At 33.0% G+C, this 16,807-nt stretch overlaps 1 protein-coding gene across 1 annotated transcript; it reads left to right on the top strand.

The window, feature by feature from the left end:
• Positions 1-2,446: 2,446 nt before the first annotated feature.
• Positions 2,447-3,845, top strand: LOC120076192 (TMV resistance protein N-like). The gene is made up of 2 exons (XM_039029956.1): positions 2,447-2,794; positions 3,369-3,845. Exons 1-2 carry the CDS (start codon positions 2,447-2,449, stop codon positions 3,843-3,845), a joined length of 825 nt encoding a protein of 274 aa, XP_038885884.1.
• Positions 3,846-16,807: the final 12,962 nt, after the last annotated feature.

Below are 16,807 nucleotides of genomic sequence, written 5' to 3'. Positions count from 1 at the left end.
TGGACTATGATTTATTGTTCATTAGAAGGATTACTGGTACTTAAGAAGTTAGATGTAACTACAGAGGCAAAACGGTAATTTTGGCTCAGCTATACTTACAAGCAATTTGTGAAGGGTCATCGTACTGTTGATTGGTTATGTTCAATGGACACAAAAATATATCTGTAGTGCAAAGAGTGCAACTGTTGGTCTTTAGTGGAGTGTCCGTCAGTTAACGAATGGTGAATAATTTAATTAAAGAGTTCAATTAATTATTAACATACTATTGGAGCTTCAAGCTACAGGTCCATGAGGTCCTCTCGGTAGCTTAACGAGAATAAATAAGAATCAGCTTTTGGATTAATTTGAATTGTTCAAATTAATTATACATGAAATAAATACTATAATGTATTTGATACATTATATTAAGTATTTATGAGAGAAAATAAATATTTGAATATGATTCAAATATTAATTATATGAATTAGATTCATATAGTTGAATTTAATGTAAATGTGATTTATATTAAAAGCCATTGATAAGAGAGAATTGAAACTATAGGTTATATGTTATATATGATATAACATATAGTTATGTTTATATGTATAATAAATTATTTATTTATATATAATATATATATATATATATATTATAATATTTTAATTTATCAATATTAAATTTTGTTTTGTTTTGTTTTATTTTAAAATTAAATTTAATAGAGGGAAATAACTTTTCTCCCCTTTATTCTCTCCACATCAGGTAACTAGGAAGCTGGTTCCCGATTATTCTTCTTCTTCCTACAAAAGATAAAGTGAAAAAAACGCATAGAATAGTTGTGTGAAAAAACAAAAAAAAAAATCTTTTCCTCTCCTCTCAATCTCCCTTCTCTCACTAAGCCAGAGCCCCACAGACTCGGTTCTCACCTAAGAATATCGAGGTAGCCATTCGTGGTGGTGTCAAATTGTTGGAGAGGAATCGCATGAAGATTTAGTCCTCAATGATAAGCCTTCTCTTCCCCTTTTTCTCTTCTAGTTTCTTTTGTTTAAGCATGTTGAAAATTATGTATTAAATGCATAATTGATTTCTATCTCTCTAAAATTATGACTTCTATAAAAATGAGATTTGGGACGATCCACTTCCACTCAAGGATCTCCTCATCTAGAATCCTTCATGCTTACAGTGGCAGATCCATAAATTTTATTGTCATGGGGCTTCATGATTCAGTAATAATTAATACATTTACTAACTTAAACAACAACCCATGAATTCATAAAAAAAAACTGACAACATAACATAATATCATAACTTAAACAACCCAACAAGCAAAGTTTAAGATGTTTACTTAAGATGCATAAATTATTTTGAAAATTAATAAAATAAATATAAAATACAGAAACTAAAAAAAAAGATTGATATGAAATATGGAAAACCAAATGCATATAAATAAAATAAAAAACTAGAAGAAGAAAAATAAATTACAAAACTTTCTCAAACTAGGAGAAGAAGATGAAGAAGAAGCCAAGAAGAGGGTGAAGAAGAAATTTAAAAAATTAAAACAAAAAATAAAAATAATTTGAAATATTAAAACCAAATGCATAGAAATAACAATCTTAAAAAGAAGAATAAAATTAAATAAATTAAAAAAAAAAAATCTTACCTCACAAAGTAGGAGAAGAAGTTGAAGAAAGCCAAGAAAAAGTTGAAGACTAAATTGAAAAGCTAAAGATTTATTGAAGTTGAAGCTTTATAATTATAAAAATGAATAAAAAGAAATTTAAAAATGAAGTTGAACAGTAGATGACTTCCGTCTTAATCTCCAAACGTAAGGGTTTATCATTGAGCTTGTTGATGGTATTATACTATGTCAATTTTTTTATATATATATATTCTATAAAGAGCATAAAGTTGAGGGGTTCGAGTCCCCCAGACCTATACTAGATATGTTGGTGCTTGCCCACTCCAATCACAAACACTTTTGCCCACCAACCGACAATTACCAACTCCCCCCCGGCGGTCAGTCATAGTGTTTTAGATGCAAATTGTGTTTACTAATTCTTTATAATTTGATATATTTGTATGAGCATTTTAATTATAGTACAAACCAAACTTTTACGTGTTAAAAGAAAAAAAAAAACATGTGAAAAAATATAACCAAATAAATGAGCGTTTTACTTCTAAACCGGATTTATAAAAATTATTTAAAAGAAACAATAGATAAAGTCACCTCCAAGTGGTTCACACGTTGGTCATGGTCTTTTTTCTTTTATTTATTAATTTCAATTCTTAATGGAGATTATGAGTTTAAGAAAGGGACCATTCACTGAACCAATAATGCAAATGTCAATGAAGACCCAGTCTTGAATCTATGGAGAAAAAAAAGGTAGTGATGAAAAACCTGTAAAGAAGAAGAAAATGAAGCTGATCCTACCGTGAGTCTTTCGTTTGAACTTTGAGGTGCTTTGGAAGCATGGAGGTCCAGTCATCAACTTTTCACAATCATCCACGAATGAGCTATGATGTTTTCATAAGTTTCAGAGGCACAGATACTCGCAACACCTTCATCGGATTTTTATACGATGCATTACGTCGATTGGGAATAATGACTTTTATGGATGATAAGAAGATCTTAATGGGAGATAATCTCAGCAAAAAACTAATGAAAGCAATTGAAGAATCAAGGTTTTCGATTGTGATTCTATCAAAAAACTATGCTTCTTCAAAGTGGTGCTTGAAAGAGTTGACCAAGATAATAGCTACCATGGGTCGTAGGACAGATCTAATCCTTCCTGTGTTTTATCATGTCGCTCCTTCAGACGTTCGACATCAGTCCGAAGTTTCGAACAAAGCTTTCGTCTGCATGAACATGTAGCTGCTGAGTTTTCAGACGAGCAAAAGAAAAAATATTTGGAGGACGTTCGAAACTGGAAGGATTCCATGAAAAAAATTGGCAACCTCTCTGGAGCTGTTGTGACACAATACTGGTGGACTAATGACATAGTTGAGAGTGATGATTCTAAAATGGTTAAAATTACTTTTGTCATTTTTTTCGAAACCATTCCTTTTTTTAATCATTCATTGAAAAATTCGTTTTAAAATGTAAAATTAAACATTGAGTCGACTTTGAGCGATTAAAAGTATGTTTTAGAGTTATTTTAAACATGACAAAAATAATTTAATCATTTCAAAATCATACGTGAAATCTCTCATTTGATCGTCTTTTCTTTTCATCTTGTAATATTGATGGTTAAGTTTGACAAACTCACTCCTTTGGTATGCGGCCCTGAAGTAGACATCATCAAGCAAATCACTAAGCATATATTTGATAGATGTCGTCCTAAGCTAGTAACCTTGACAAAAATTTAGTTGGAATGACAAATCCATTGGAACAGATGAATGTGGAACTTGGTTTAGGATTAGATGATGTACGTTTTATAGGGATGGTAGGGATGGGCGGCATCGGTAAGACGACCATTGCTAAAGTGGTTTATGATTGCATTGCATCTAAATTTGATGGCAGTTGTTTTCTTCACGTTCTTGGAAATGATTCCAAGAAAGATAATTTAGTATCACTTCAAGAACAACTACTTTCCCATTTTGGTTTAAAAGAAAACATTAGAATATGGAATGAGAACTTGGGAGCGGAAATGATTGGGAATCGACTACGTAATAAAAGGGTTCTTCTAGTTCTTGATGGGGTTGAAAAGAAAGAGCAACTAAATATGCTAGCTAGAGGGCCTCATTGGTTTGGTCCAGGGAGTAGAGTTATCATTACAACTACAAACAGAGACTTACTTCATCAACCTTACAAAATTCATGAATTCAATGTGAAGTTCTTAGATGCTCACAGTTCCCTCCAAGCTGTTTGAACGTATGACATATTTAAGAATATTGGAAATTCATAATGTGCGTCTTTCTGGAGGAATCGAATTTCTCTCCAACCTATTAGGATTTCTCAATTGGCCTGGCTATCCATCGAAGTGTTTGCCATCAAATTTTTGTTCAACATGTCTCCTTGAGTTGCACTTGCCTCATAGCAGTATTCAAATGAATAAGGTTTCACTTTTTCGCTTCTACCTTTTAATAATGTCTTTTATTTATTTATGATTTTAGGTTTATCTTAATTAAATTATTACACTTGTGATATGATTGGTATTAGAGGAATATCATAGAGTTTGTTAGGGAAGTTGGCTATAAATAGAGGGGAGGAGAAATGGAGAGGATAAGCAATATTTGGTATATCAATTAGGGTTTGAGAGTTATCTCACAAGTTTGGGATAGTCCAAGTACCTCGAACACTTGGTTTATCTTGTAATTTTCGTTATCATTTTAGATTTTAATATATTTGGGTTCTGTCAAGTCGGTTCTTTTTTAAGTTTGTTAGATCCAAATTTAAAAAAATATATATTTTAAGTTGATCTTAGATTTAAGATTTCAGTTTTTTGTTTTCCGAAGCTTTCTTCTTCTTCTTTTTTTTTTTTTTTTTTTTTTACTTAAAGTTTTGTGAGTTTCTATATTGTTGGGAATGTAACAAGTGGTAATAGAACCATACTCCTGACTTAGCTATGTCGATAGAAAATCCTTGTTGAAAAAACATCCTCTAGAGGAGAACAAAGAAATTAATGTCTCAATGACGTAGTCGTAGTTAGTCATAGTAAATTCATGGTTTGATCATTCAGACAAATTGTGTCCTCTGGTGAAGAATTGACCTAGATAAAAGGTAATATGCTAAGCGTAATTTAGAGGGATAAGTATTTGAGAGGAGGCTCAATGTGGTAGTTTGTCCACGGGGACAATTGTTGAAAATGCAACCAAAGTCTCATGTTGGCTAGATAAGGGGATGATCATGTTCTACAGATAAAGAATACAAAAAATGTGAAAAGAATAGAGAATCAACACACAAATTCACATGGTTCGTTAACAAAACTATCGCTTTTCTGGTGTTGTATGTTGATGATATTCTACTCATTGGGAATGAGGTAGAATATCTAGCTGACGTTAAGAGATGGTTGGCTTCACAATTCCAAATGAAAGATTTGGGAGAAGCACAGTATGTTCTTGGAATCCAAATAGTTCGGAATCGCAAGAACAGAACATTGGCATTATCTCAAGTATCTTATATAGACAAGATGTTGTCTAGGTATAAAATGAAAAATTCCAAGAAATGATTTTTACCTTTCAGGCATGGAATTCACTTGTCTAAGGAGCAGAGTCCTAAGACACCTCAAGAAATTGAGAAGATGAATCGAATTCCATATACATATGCAGTTGGGAGTTTAATGTATGCAATGTTGTGTACTCGTCCCGATATATGCTATGCCGTAGGAATTGTCAGCAGATTTCAATCCAATCTTGGTCATGACCATTGGACTGCTGTTAAAAACATTCTCAAGTATCTTCGGAGAACGAGAGATTATATGTTCGTGTATGGTCCTAAGGATTTAATCTTTATTGGATACACTGATTCTGGCTTTCAGACTGATATTGATTATAGGAAATCAACTTCGGGGTCAGTATTCACTCTAAACGAAGGAGTAGTTGTGTGGAGAAGCATCAAACAGAGTTGTATTGCGGATTCCACAATGGAAGCTGAGTATGTAGCTGCAAGCGAAGCAGCAAAAGAAGCAGTATGGCTCAGAAAGTTCCTGATAGATATGGAAGTAGTTCCTAACATTCACCTGCCTGTCACTCTCTATTGTGACAACAGTGAAGCAATTGCAAATTCAAAGGAACCACGAAACCATAAAAGGGGAAAGCATATCGAACGGAAGTACCATCTTATCAGATTGCTTCCCAAGACAACTTAGTTGATCCATTTACGAAGGCCCTCTCGGCTAAAATGTTCGAGGGTCACCTATTAGTATTAGGTCTATGAGTTTTGTATCACTAGGGCAAGTGAGAGAATTGATGGGTATTGTGATGCCCTAACTTATTGTATTTGTACATTTTATTCTCTCCATGTAAACTCAACATTGTATATATTTGTACATATTGATCCACTAGAGTTTTAGTCCAAATGGGAGTATTGTTGGGTTTTATGTCCTAAAAAATCGCAGTTTGTAAAATGATAAACATTTTCTATTATCAATATACTTGTTATTGATCTCATAAATTGTATGGAAGTCTAAATCCAATAAATTAAGACCCATGACTATTGTATGAGTACTTAAACTTTATGTGGAGACATAAGAGTGGATCAGGTTCGAGTAAATAGTCAAAATGATCTATGGTACATGAATGAGGTTGGGTACCTTATTCTGGTAACATCATTGGATGCGACCTACTCTGTAGTTGTTACAAAGAGTTGTAAAGTGCAACATACGATGTGATCCTAATTCGTACATGCTATGACATGAGAAGTGGGGGCGTCCTATGCAATGGCTTTGCATAAGATCAGGACCAAGAAATAAGTCACTCTTACTTTATAACGATGTTTATTGTTTAAGATTGACTATTTCACCTAGATGACCTAGGTAACTAACTATGAACTCCTGTTTATTCGAGATTGTTCTTAGATTTGAATAGTTGAGGGTTGGCTCAACAGCGCTAGCTCAATAAGACTCTCATTTCAAGGGTAAGACCAGATAGATAGCTAGGGACATAGGGTGCAAGACGGAGTTCATGCCTACCCGATTTAGGGATAGGAGAAAGGTTGTTCTCTCAATACTGAATCTACGGTCTCTTGAATAGAGGCCTCACCCTCTCACTAGGCTGAGAGAGTTTGATTTGATGATTGGATCACAAACCAGTTGTTCATTAGAGAATTAGTAGGGACTTGAGGAATAAGACGTAATCTTCGGGGGTAAAATAGATATTTGACCTAGCCATTATTACGAAACAACCTGCAAAGGGTCGACTTGTTGTTATGGTTAAATCATGTGGATATAACATATCTATAGTGAGGGGAGTGCAACTATGGGCTTTAGTGGAGTGACCCATTAGTTAAGGAATGGAGATTTAATTTGGTCTAATGAGTTTAGCCAATTAATCTTCGGATCCTTGGAGCCCATGATCTGTAGGTCCGCGAGGTCCCCCTACTAGCTCGTAACTGGACTAGCTCTACGAATAACGTGATAAGTTAATGTGAATGTTCAAATTAAGAATTAAGGGAATTAGTAATTATATTGAGATATATTTATGTTTAACTTTTAGAAAACGGAAATAGGAGAAATTTAATATTTAAATATGATTTAAATATGATTTTAAATTATGATTTAAATATATAAAAATGGATATGGTTAAAATTAACTTAATATTTGATATTAAATTAATTAAGTTTTATTTAATTATTAATTTATGAAATTAATTAATTTTCATTTTTAAAATCAAATAGATTTTAAATCAAAATTTGATTTTTAGACAAAATTGGAAAAATTTGAAAATAAAAACACAAATAGAAAAATTATTTTTTCCAATTATCCATCACCAAGTAAGCTCACACATATTGCATTGTCTTGCCTTGTCTCTCAAGCATGAGCTGCAACTCATTGCAACTCTTCTCTTTGCAATGTTATCTGCCATATATAATAAGGAAGAATGGAGTGAAAATCGGACATGCAATCTACAGATGTTTGAGAGAAAATTCGGTTTGAAGAAAGGTTCTTCAACAAAGGTTGCTGCAGTGAGCTTTTCTTCTTCATCCCTTGATTCAGCTTGTTTTGAGTCCACAATCAATCTAGAGCACCAAGAGAATAGTGGGAAGATCTTGAGGTGGTCTACAATAAGATATGGAAAAATTGCAGCGGGAGAAAGAGGTTTGAAGAAATTCTACAAGAGGTATGTTTGAAACCCATTTTTTCTGTAGAATATGTTTTTATATTTTGCCAAAATTAGTGAATTTGAGTGCCTTGTGCTTCCGCTGCTATATGATACAATCCTAAAATTGCGCGTCTAGGGTCAGCGAAATTTTGCCCGTACTAAGATAGTATCATACTTAGGGATGTTCATTTACTCGTGGGGCCGGGCCCCACGGGGACCTGCCTCGAATGGGTGGGGAATGAGGGAGGGAGTGGGGATAAATTTTTTCCCTATTGGCTAACAGGGATGGGGACGAGGATTATATTCCCATCCCCATCCCCGACCCCGTCCCCTCCTAGGTTCCCTGCCCCGCTCCAATGAATATATTATGTAATTATATTTATATAATAATAATTACTTATATTATTATTAACTCATATTTGTTTTACAATAAACCGAATATGAGTTATAATAATAATAATTATTATAATTATATAATAATAATTATTACTTTTATTTACTTTTACAAAAAATTGTAATATAAAAAGTTAGTTACTTTCTAATTTTCATTTAGTAACTTTAATACATTTCTAAATTGTTTTAACATTTAAGACTTTCTACCTTAAGCCATAAATGTTGTAATATTTGGCCAAATGGAGTATAGCTCAACTAGCATAGTGTTCATACTATCGACCTCGAGGTTTGAGATTCGATTCTCCCATCCCACTCTTTAATTAGAATACCTTTCAAAAAAAATATTGTAGTATTTAAATGGAAAATATGACTATGATATTGTAATATTTAAATGATAACTTTTAGAAATTATAGGATTAAATTATATTTTTACACATATAATAGTATTATTTTATAATGATTTTTTATATCATTGTCTTTGAATGAAAAATTTATTAGAAATAACTCATTTAATATATATAATTTTATTTGGTTGAGAATAAAAAATTTGTTAAAATGAATATATTAAGAAAAACAAACGGAAAAATTTTCCCTGCGGCAACCTGATCTCTGCGAATTTCCTACGAGAAATCCCCGCCCCGATCCCACAAGTGAATTCGTAAGGATGGGGAATAAAATAGGGGAGGGGGGATAGGGACGGGGAAACCTTTCCCGTCCCCGCCCCGCCCCGTCCCGTGGACATCTCTAATCATACTATCGTGTAGATATCTGAAGGATGAACTTCACGTAAAGACTTTTAGTACATTTTTCTTTTATCATATTTTGAATATCACAAACATTTTATACTTCTCAACTGTGAAGCACAGATACTTTATGTGCGGCAAAGAATCAGTATCAGACACGTATTGGATACTGATACTTCCAGATACTTTCTAGATACGTATCTAACACGCGATTTGACGTATCTATACTTTCAGATATTTTTCAGATACGTATCTGACACGCGAATTGACGTATCTATTTCTATGCGTACTTTCTTTTTTAAAGAAAAAAGACAAGTAACTCATCTAATCTTTCCCAGTCTAAAATTAAGCAACCTATTTAAAAAGCTCACTCCTCGAGTCCAAAACTAAAAGAAAAAAAATAAATAATGAACCAAACCCTAGACTAGAATCTTCTAATCTCCATCTTCACATTTGAGTCCTCACAAAGTCCACCAAAATATAAACCATTTGGATATCTTGAACAATAAGTTCTTCGTTTATCTTCATACTTCTCTCTCTAATCTTCTTATTCTTCTTCTTTGCAATATGAGTCAATTTTCTATTGCATTTTATTAACTATTGTACTTCAACATCTTAGATGTTGCTTTTTTGTATTGTATTTAGTGTTTGTATTCTATTTTGTGTTATTGTTATTAACTTGTATACTAAATTTATCTATATCCTAGATTTTTTTTAAAAAAAAGAAAGTGTATCTTCAACGTATCAGTATCCTCGTTTTTTAGAAATATATATCATGACAAGAAAATTGAGCTATTTCGACAATCTTTTATCGGAGGCTATAAAAAAACCTTTGAGAAAGATATACATTTATTGAAGGTATTGGAAAAACCTTTGAAAAAGATGTACTTTTTATTGAAGGTATTGAGAAAACCTTTGAAAATATGTACTTACATTTATTGAAGGTATTGAAAAAACCTTTGAGAAATATATGCTTTTTATCGAAGGTTAATAAAAACCTTTGAAAAAAATATATATTTATTGGAGGTTTTGAAAAAACCTTTGAGAAATATGTAGTTTTTATCGAGGGTAATAAAAACCTTTGAGAAAGACATACATTTATCGAAGGCTTTGATAAGTCCTTTGAAAAATATGCACAAGGTTAATAAAAACCTTTGAGAAAGATATACATTTATTGAAGGTATTGGAAAAACCTTTGAGAAATATATGCTTTTTATCGAATGTTAATAAAAATCTTTGAAAAAGATATGTATTTATTGGAGGTTTTGAAAAAACCTTTGAGAAATATATAGTTTTTATCGAAGGGTAATAAAAACCTTTGAGAAAGACATACATTTATCTGAGGCTTTGATAAGTCCTTTGAAAAATATGCACCTTTTATTGAAGGTTAATAAAAACCTTTGAGAAAGGTTATGATTGTGAAGATGCGTTAGACAATCGTGAAGATGCGTGCGGCATTAAACGACGAGGAGTGACGCACTAGACAATCGGGCTATACGATAGACAAAGTATTGCACGATCAGTGAAAGCACTAGACGATAAGTGTAGAAGCTAGACGATAGCCGTGCTGCGCTAAATGATAGGTGGAATACTAAGCGATGGGTGTTGGGCGATAGATGCAGGCACAGGGTGATGACGTTAAGCGATAGACGGATGCTTTAGATGATCGTGAAGATGCACTCCACGTTAAACGATGAGGAGTGACATGCTAGACGATCGGACTATACGATAGGCAAAGTACTGCACGATCAGTGAAAGTGTTAGACGATAGCTGTGATGTGCTAAACGATGAACAGATGCGCTACACGATAGGTGGAATATTAAGCGATGCGCATTGGGCGATAGATGCAAGCGTTGGGCGATGAAGTTAAGCGATAGGCAGATGCGTTAAACGATAAGGTGCAATGCTAAACGATTGAGGTAAACGATGGCCGTGGTAGCTAAACGATAGGCTATGCGCAAGTGATATTAATTGCAATTCTAAGTTTTTAACTACCCAACCCTAGCCGCCCTTGCCCTGCCCTAAATCTCTAATTACAATTTCTCGCTTTCTTTCATTTCTTTATTAATTGATGAACCTCTGATTCCTCTTTTCAGCATCGTTTCCCTCAATTCCCTCGATTCCATGTTCAACTTCTCCTAATCATCTTCCATTTCTGTGCTTCTTTTTCTTCTTTTTCCTTTTCGGATGGAACCTCGCATCGGCAGTAAGTTTTACCTTGGCCAAAAGATCGGTAGTGGCTCCTTCGAGGAGATCTATCTTGGTTCGTCTGGTTTTTCTCCATTCCAGCTTCTCATTATGCTGCTCTATTACAACAACTAGATTTTAATGCTTCAATTCCATCTGCAGGTACTAATATACAGACAAATGAAGAGGTTGCAATTAAACTCGTAAGCGACCTTAATTCAACAATACGATTCTAGCTTTGCCTACTCTCTCTCTCTTCCTTCGCTTAGATGCGCTTATTTTCCCTTCCTTTTCCCCTCCGAGGTCGACGTTTGTGGTTCTGAACTCTATGTATGGTTGTATTTACCACGAACTGTTCCCTTAATTACTGAGGCAATATTTGAATTATATTTAAGGAGCTCCAGACTTTGGTTTTGTATCAGATATGCCAATGGGTGAAGCTCTCTGTATTTTGAAAATCCTAGGTGTTTTAATGTTGTAATGTTATGCCTCAGCTTTGCAATGTTTTTGCTGCCCGAGTTGTTAGATTGTCATACTTATCTTTCTCTGTCACTACCATTTATTTGTTGCAATCTTAGATTTTTGTTGATAATTGATGCAATGGATCACATTTCATTGTTGTATATAGTAAATTATCATAATAGATAACATCTCTTCAACTGGAAACTTAATTGTTGGATTCCTTTTTCTTCTTTGCTTCGAAATTAATGTAGATTTTTTTTAATAAAAAAAATGAGGTTGATATGTATTCTACCTCTCTTGCTCTGTTTTGTTGTAGTCTTACGTTGAGTTTTCATCATATTGCAGAGTCGGGCACTATATTACATAACGAAGGCCTTTACCACTACTTCCTCAAAGTTGGAGAAGATAGGATATGGTATCTTCTAGCAATTGGTGATATATTTTTTGCACTTACTATTTTAAGTTATAATTAAAAGATAATTATTCACCAACGATTTTACGCACTCGCGGTTTTGCTATCTTATTTTAACACGTTTTGTTTTTAAAATTTTAGTTGAGTCATACTAATTTAGCGATTATCTTGAGGTGTTTTGCTTTGGAAGAATTCTTTGAGCTTTTCAAGATTAGTCGGTTATATATTCTTTTGAATTCAGACCTCATTCTGAAATCAAATTTTGGGTCTCATATGGAATAGGTCATTATGATAAGAAAGGTAGGAATAAACTATAAAGATACAATGCAGCACGAGTCCTAAGTTTTTTTTCCTAGGATGATCCTCCTCTTTCAAGGTAGAATCCTTCCTCACCATACGCTTTCACAGGATTAGATAATCCTAGAGTCGTTACACCTCAAGGAGACTTTCGTACTTGAAGCTACTAACTTGGGACAAATAAGAAAATGTTTAATGGGGTTATTGAATGACAGAAATGGTGAGGTCTCGTGATGATCTCATCGTGGAGAGTTGAATTTCGAAAATGGAGAGTTTCACCTTTTTATAGACCCCAAATCGGTTAAGGAGGGCCAAAATTCATGCAATAAGCATTTACCAGGCGAAATTGAGGTTGGACAACTTATTAAAATGTGAAAATCACAACCACATTTGATTGGGTTGAATTTTAGAAAATTAAGGCTCATTGATACGACCGCAATGAGTTTGGTGATTGGCCGCATCAGACAAGAATCTACAATATGGCCAAAATCACTTGCCAAAATCTACAAATCACCTTAGAATTAGTAATAACACCATTTAAGCACAATCACATCTCGTAAGCTCGTCTTAACTACTAATCACCGAATTTAGGAGAAAACACATTCAAGAGCTTATATTTCCTAGTAAAAGTATGCACAATAAGGCTTAAAAACATGCATTTCATGGCATGTAGCATGTATCAACACATTCCCCGTTTCTCTGAGTTTTTTATATGGATTACCTCTTTTCGGGTGCATTTATGTTTTTTGACCTACCCCTCATAAACCTATGATATATAACCTTCTGCTTATGTCAGAGGGCACTTAAAGCGTTCACATTCATATTAGTTTAGGGATGAACTGTTCAGCCTGATGACTTTGTCAAAGCCTAAACCTGATTTTAGAATAAAAAAGCAATGGATATTTTTCACTTTTTTCGTCCAACATCGGATTGCATTAGGGAAGCCAAGCCCAACTTGACAATTTGTCCAAAACCTTACCCAATTTTAAAGTAAAACTACAGTGAATAAATTAAAAGAGTTCCAAAATGTAATCTAATTTATATTGCAGTAGCGATGAAACTTTCAACCCGACGGTGGCTTAGACTGAATTCGATGTCATGGCTCATAATTAGAATTATAATTTTCTATTTGGAAAAGTACCACCGTGCTGGGCCATAGCATTGGATCAGGGCTAAGTCACCATTAGATTGAAAGTTTCATTGTTGTCGTGATATAAATTATAACACATTTTAGAATTCTTTTAATTTATTAATTGCGATTTTACTTTAAAATCATCAGGACTAGGCTTGGCTTCCCTACCACGATTCGATGTTGGATGGAAACAATGTAGAAAATATTCATCACGTTTTAATTATGAAATCAGGTAGGCTTTTGCAAAGTTATTAGGCTAGACATTTCATCCCTAACCCGATATGAATGTGAACATTATATGTGCCCTCTAACATAAGCAGAAGGTTATATATCATAGGTTTATGGGGGTGGGTCAAAAAACATAAATGTGCCCGAGAAGAGGACATTCATACGAAAAAAAAAAAACTCTCATTTTCCCCTTCCTTAATTTCCTTCATTCTTTCTCTCACTCGTATTCATTTTAATCCTTCTTTCTTTTCTTCCTTGTTTCTCTCTTCTCTCTCTCTCTTTTTTTTTTTTTTAAATTTATAAACAAGTGTTAATTCTAACCAAATCCACTACTTCCTTTCTTTTTTTTTTTTTTAACTCTTCTAACATTTTCTTTTTAAAAGTCACATGCTTAGTATCCCAAAAACCATGTGTCACCCTTTATGTTATTCATGTATCTTGTAATTATTCATGTTTGGTGTCCATGTAAGTCCACATCCTACTTGCCACTTTGTCTATAAATAGTGACATTTGGTGGATCATAAAATCACACATCTATTGGTGAGAATTTCACTTCAAAATTCCACTAATTTTCATATTATCCAATTTTATAATTTTATAATTTTAGCTATTTTATGTTTTTGGTTATTTTATTTTATATTATATTTTATATATTTAATATTGTTATATAAATATATTATTATATTATATTTTCTCTATATCTGTGTTCTGGTCATACTCCTCAATTTCACAACGCATTATCAGCACGAGCTCCTGTCGTTTTCTCTGCTAAAGGTAGATCCTAAAAATATTTCGGTTTTCCCCCTTCGTTGCATAAGGTAGATCCTAAAAATATTTCATATTCAATATCTATTAAATTTCTAACATAAGTACAATATTTTATGATAGTGCTGCTATGAAAAATCTCACAAAATTAGAATTCTTCGCTCTCGATATTAACGACAATAATTATTTGTCATGGGTACTTGATGCCAAAATCAACCTGGATGCTATGAATATTTGGGAGACTATTAAAGAAGAAAATACTACATTCAGTCAGGATAAAGCAAAAGCTATGATTTTCCTTCGTCGTCATGTCCACGAGGGATTGAAAATTGAGTATCTTACAATAAAAGATCCCCATATTTTGTAAAAAATTTTGAAAGAGAGGTATAAACATAAAAAAAAAAAAAAATAGTTATTCTTCCTAAAGCTCGTTATGAGTGGATGCATTTGATACTACAAGATTTCAAATCAGTAAGTGATTACAACTCCGCATTATTTAAAATCAGTTCAAAATAGTTAATATGCGGAGATTTACTGATGTTGATATGTTAGAGAAGACATTTTCTACATTTCATGTCTCGAATATGCTCCTGCAGCAGCAATATCGAGAGAAATATTTTAAATAGTATTCTGAATTAATTTCATGTCTTCTTGTGGCCGAACAAAATAACGAGCTATTGATGAATAATCATGAATCTCGACTAAACAGAATGACACCATTCCTTGAAGTGAATGCTATGAAAGTTAATAATTGTAGTCGAGGTCGTGGTCATGGTCATGATTAAGGTCATGACCGTGGTAGAGGAAGAAATAAATATTATTTTCGTGGTGGTCACTCTAATCACTCAAATTTCAAAAAAACCATGCAAAATGATGATCACAAAGGAAAAGCTCTGCAATATAAGAATTCAAAGAGTGGTGAAAATAAAAGCTTCTGATGTAGAATGACTAGGCATTGGTCATGTACCTGTCGTATGTTAAAACACTTAATTGACCTCTATCAAGCCTCCCTGAAGAAAAAGAGAAAAATATGGAAGCAAATTTTGCATATCAGGATAATGACATTTGACCCATCTCACATGACAAATTTGGATGTGATGGACTTCTTTAATTCTCTTGAAGAGAATATTGACACAATTGGTGGAACATCAAGTGTTTCTTTTGACTTTGAGAATATCTAGACTTAATGTTGTTGTTTTCTTTTATCTATCATCGTGTTTTTTAAAGTAACTTCTGTATATTTTAAGTGTTTTTTTTCTTATTGTAATTATTTTCTTTTAATGAAGAAACCTAGATCAATTTCATATGTTGGATGTCTAAAAAATGAGTAAAGAAGATGTATGCCTGAAAACAATGTAACTACACATACAATACTTATAAATAAAAAATATTTTTCCAAACTGACGATACTAGAAGCAAAAGTCAATACGATATCAGGTTCTACAAACCTGATCGAAGGATTTGGAAAAGCAAATATTATTTTGCCTAGAGGAACAAAATTTACAATTGATAATGTATTGTTCTCTAGTCAATCAAAGAGAAATCTTCGAAGTTTTAAAGATATACGTTGCAATTGTTATCATATTGAGACTAATAGTAAGAATAATATGGAATATATATATATATATATATATATCATATCCACTGTCTCAAATGAAACGTATATTGGAAGAGTTACTTGCTTTATCTTCTGAATTATATCATACTCATATACGAGTAATTGAAACATATGCAACAATGAATCTGAAGTTCATGAATCCAGATATATTTACAATTTGGCATGACCGATTGGGTCATCCAGGATCTATAATGATGAGGAGAATTATTGAGAATTCAAATAGACATCCATTAAAGAGTCAGAAGATTCTTCAATCTCATGAATCATCATGTGATGCTTCCTTTCAAGGAAAATTGATAATTAGACCATCAACAGCTAAAGTGGGGACTGAATCACCCGCATTTTTAGAACAAACTCATGGTGATTTATGTAGATCTATTAACCCACCACCATTTAGATAGTTTAAGGTATTATTAGATGCATCCAGTAGATGATCACACGTATGCTTATTATCAAGTTGAAATCTTACATTTACAAGATTACTTGCTCAAATAATTAAGTTAATAGCATAATTTCCTGATTATACAATTAAGACCATTCGTCTAGATAATGTTGGTGTACATCTCAAGCTTTTGATAATTATTGTATGTCAATTGGGATAAGTGTTGAACATCTTGTAGCTCATGTTCATACATAAAATGGTTTAGCAGAATCATTCATAAAATGTTTGCAATTAATTACAAAACCATCACTTATGAGAGCTAAGCTTCTTTCATCTGTATCGAGACATACTATTTTGTATGCAGCGTCACTTGTACGCATTAGGCTAGTAGCTTCTCATAAGTACTTGTCATTACAATTAGCTTATGGTCATGAGCTAAATATTTTCCATCTG

This window comes from Benincasa hispida, chromosome 4 (assembly GCF_009727055.1).
Source record: "Benincasa hispida cultivar B227 chromosome 4, ASM972705v1, whole genome shotgun sequence".
NCBI lineage: Eukaryota > Viridiplantae > Streptophyta > Magnoliopsida > Cucurbitales > Cucurbitaceae > Benincasa > Benincasa hispida.
This window is presented reverse-complemented; position numbering and strand designations above follow the sequence as displayed.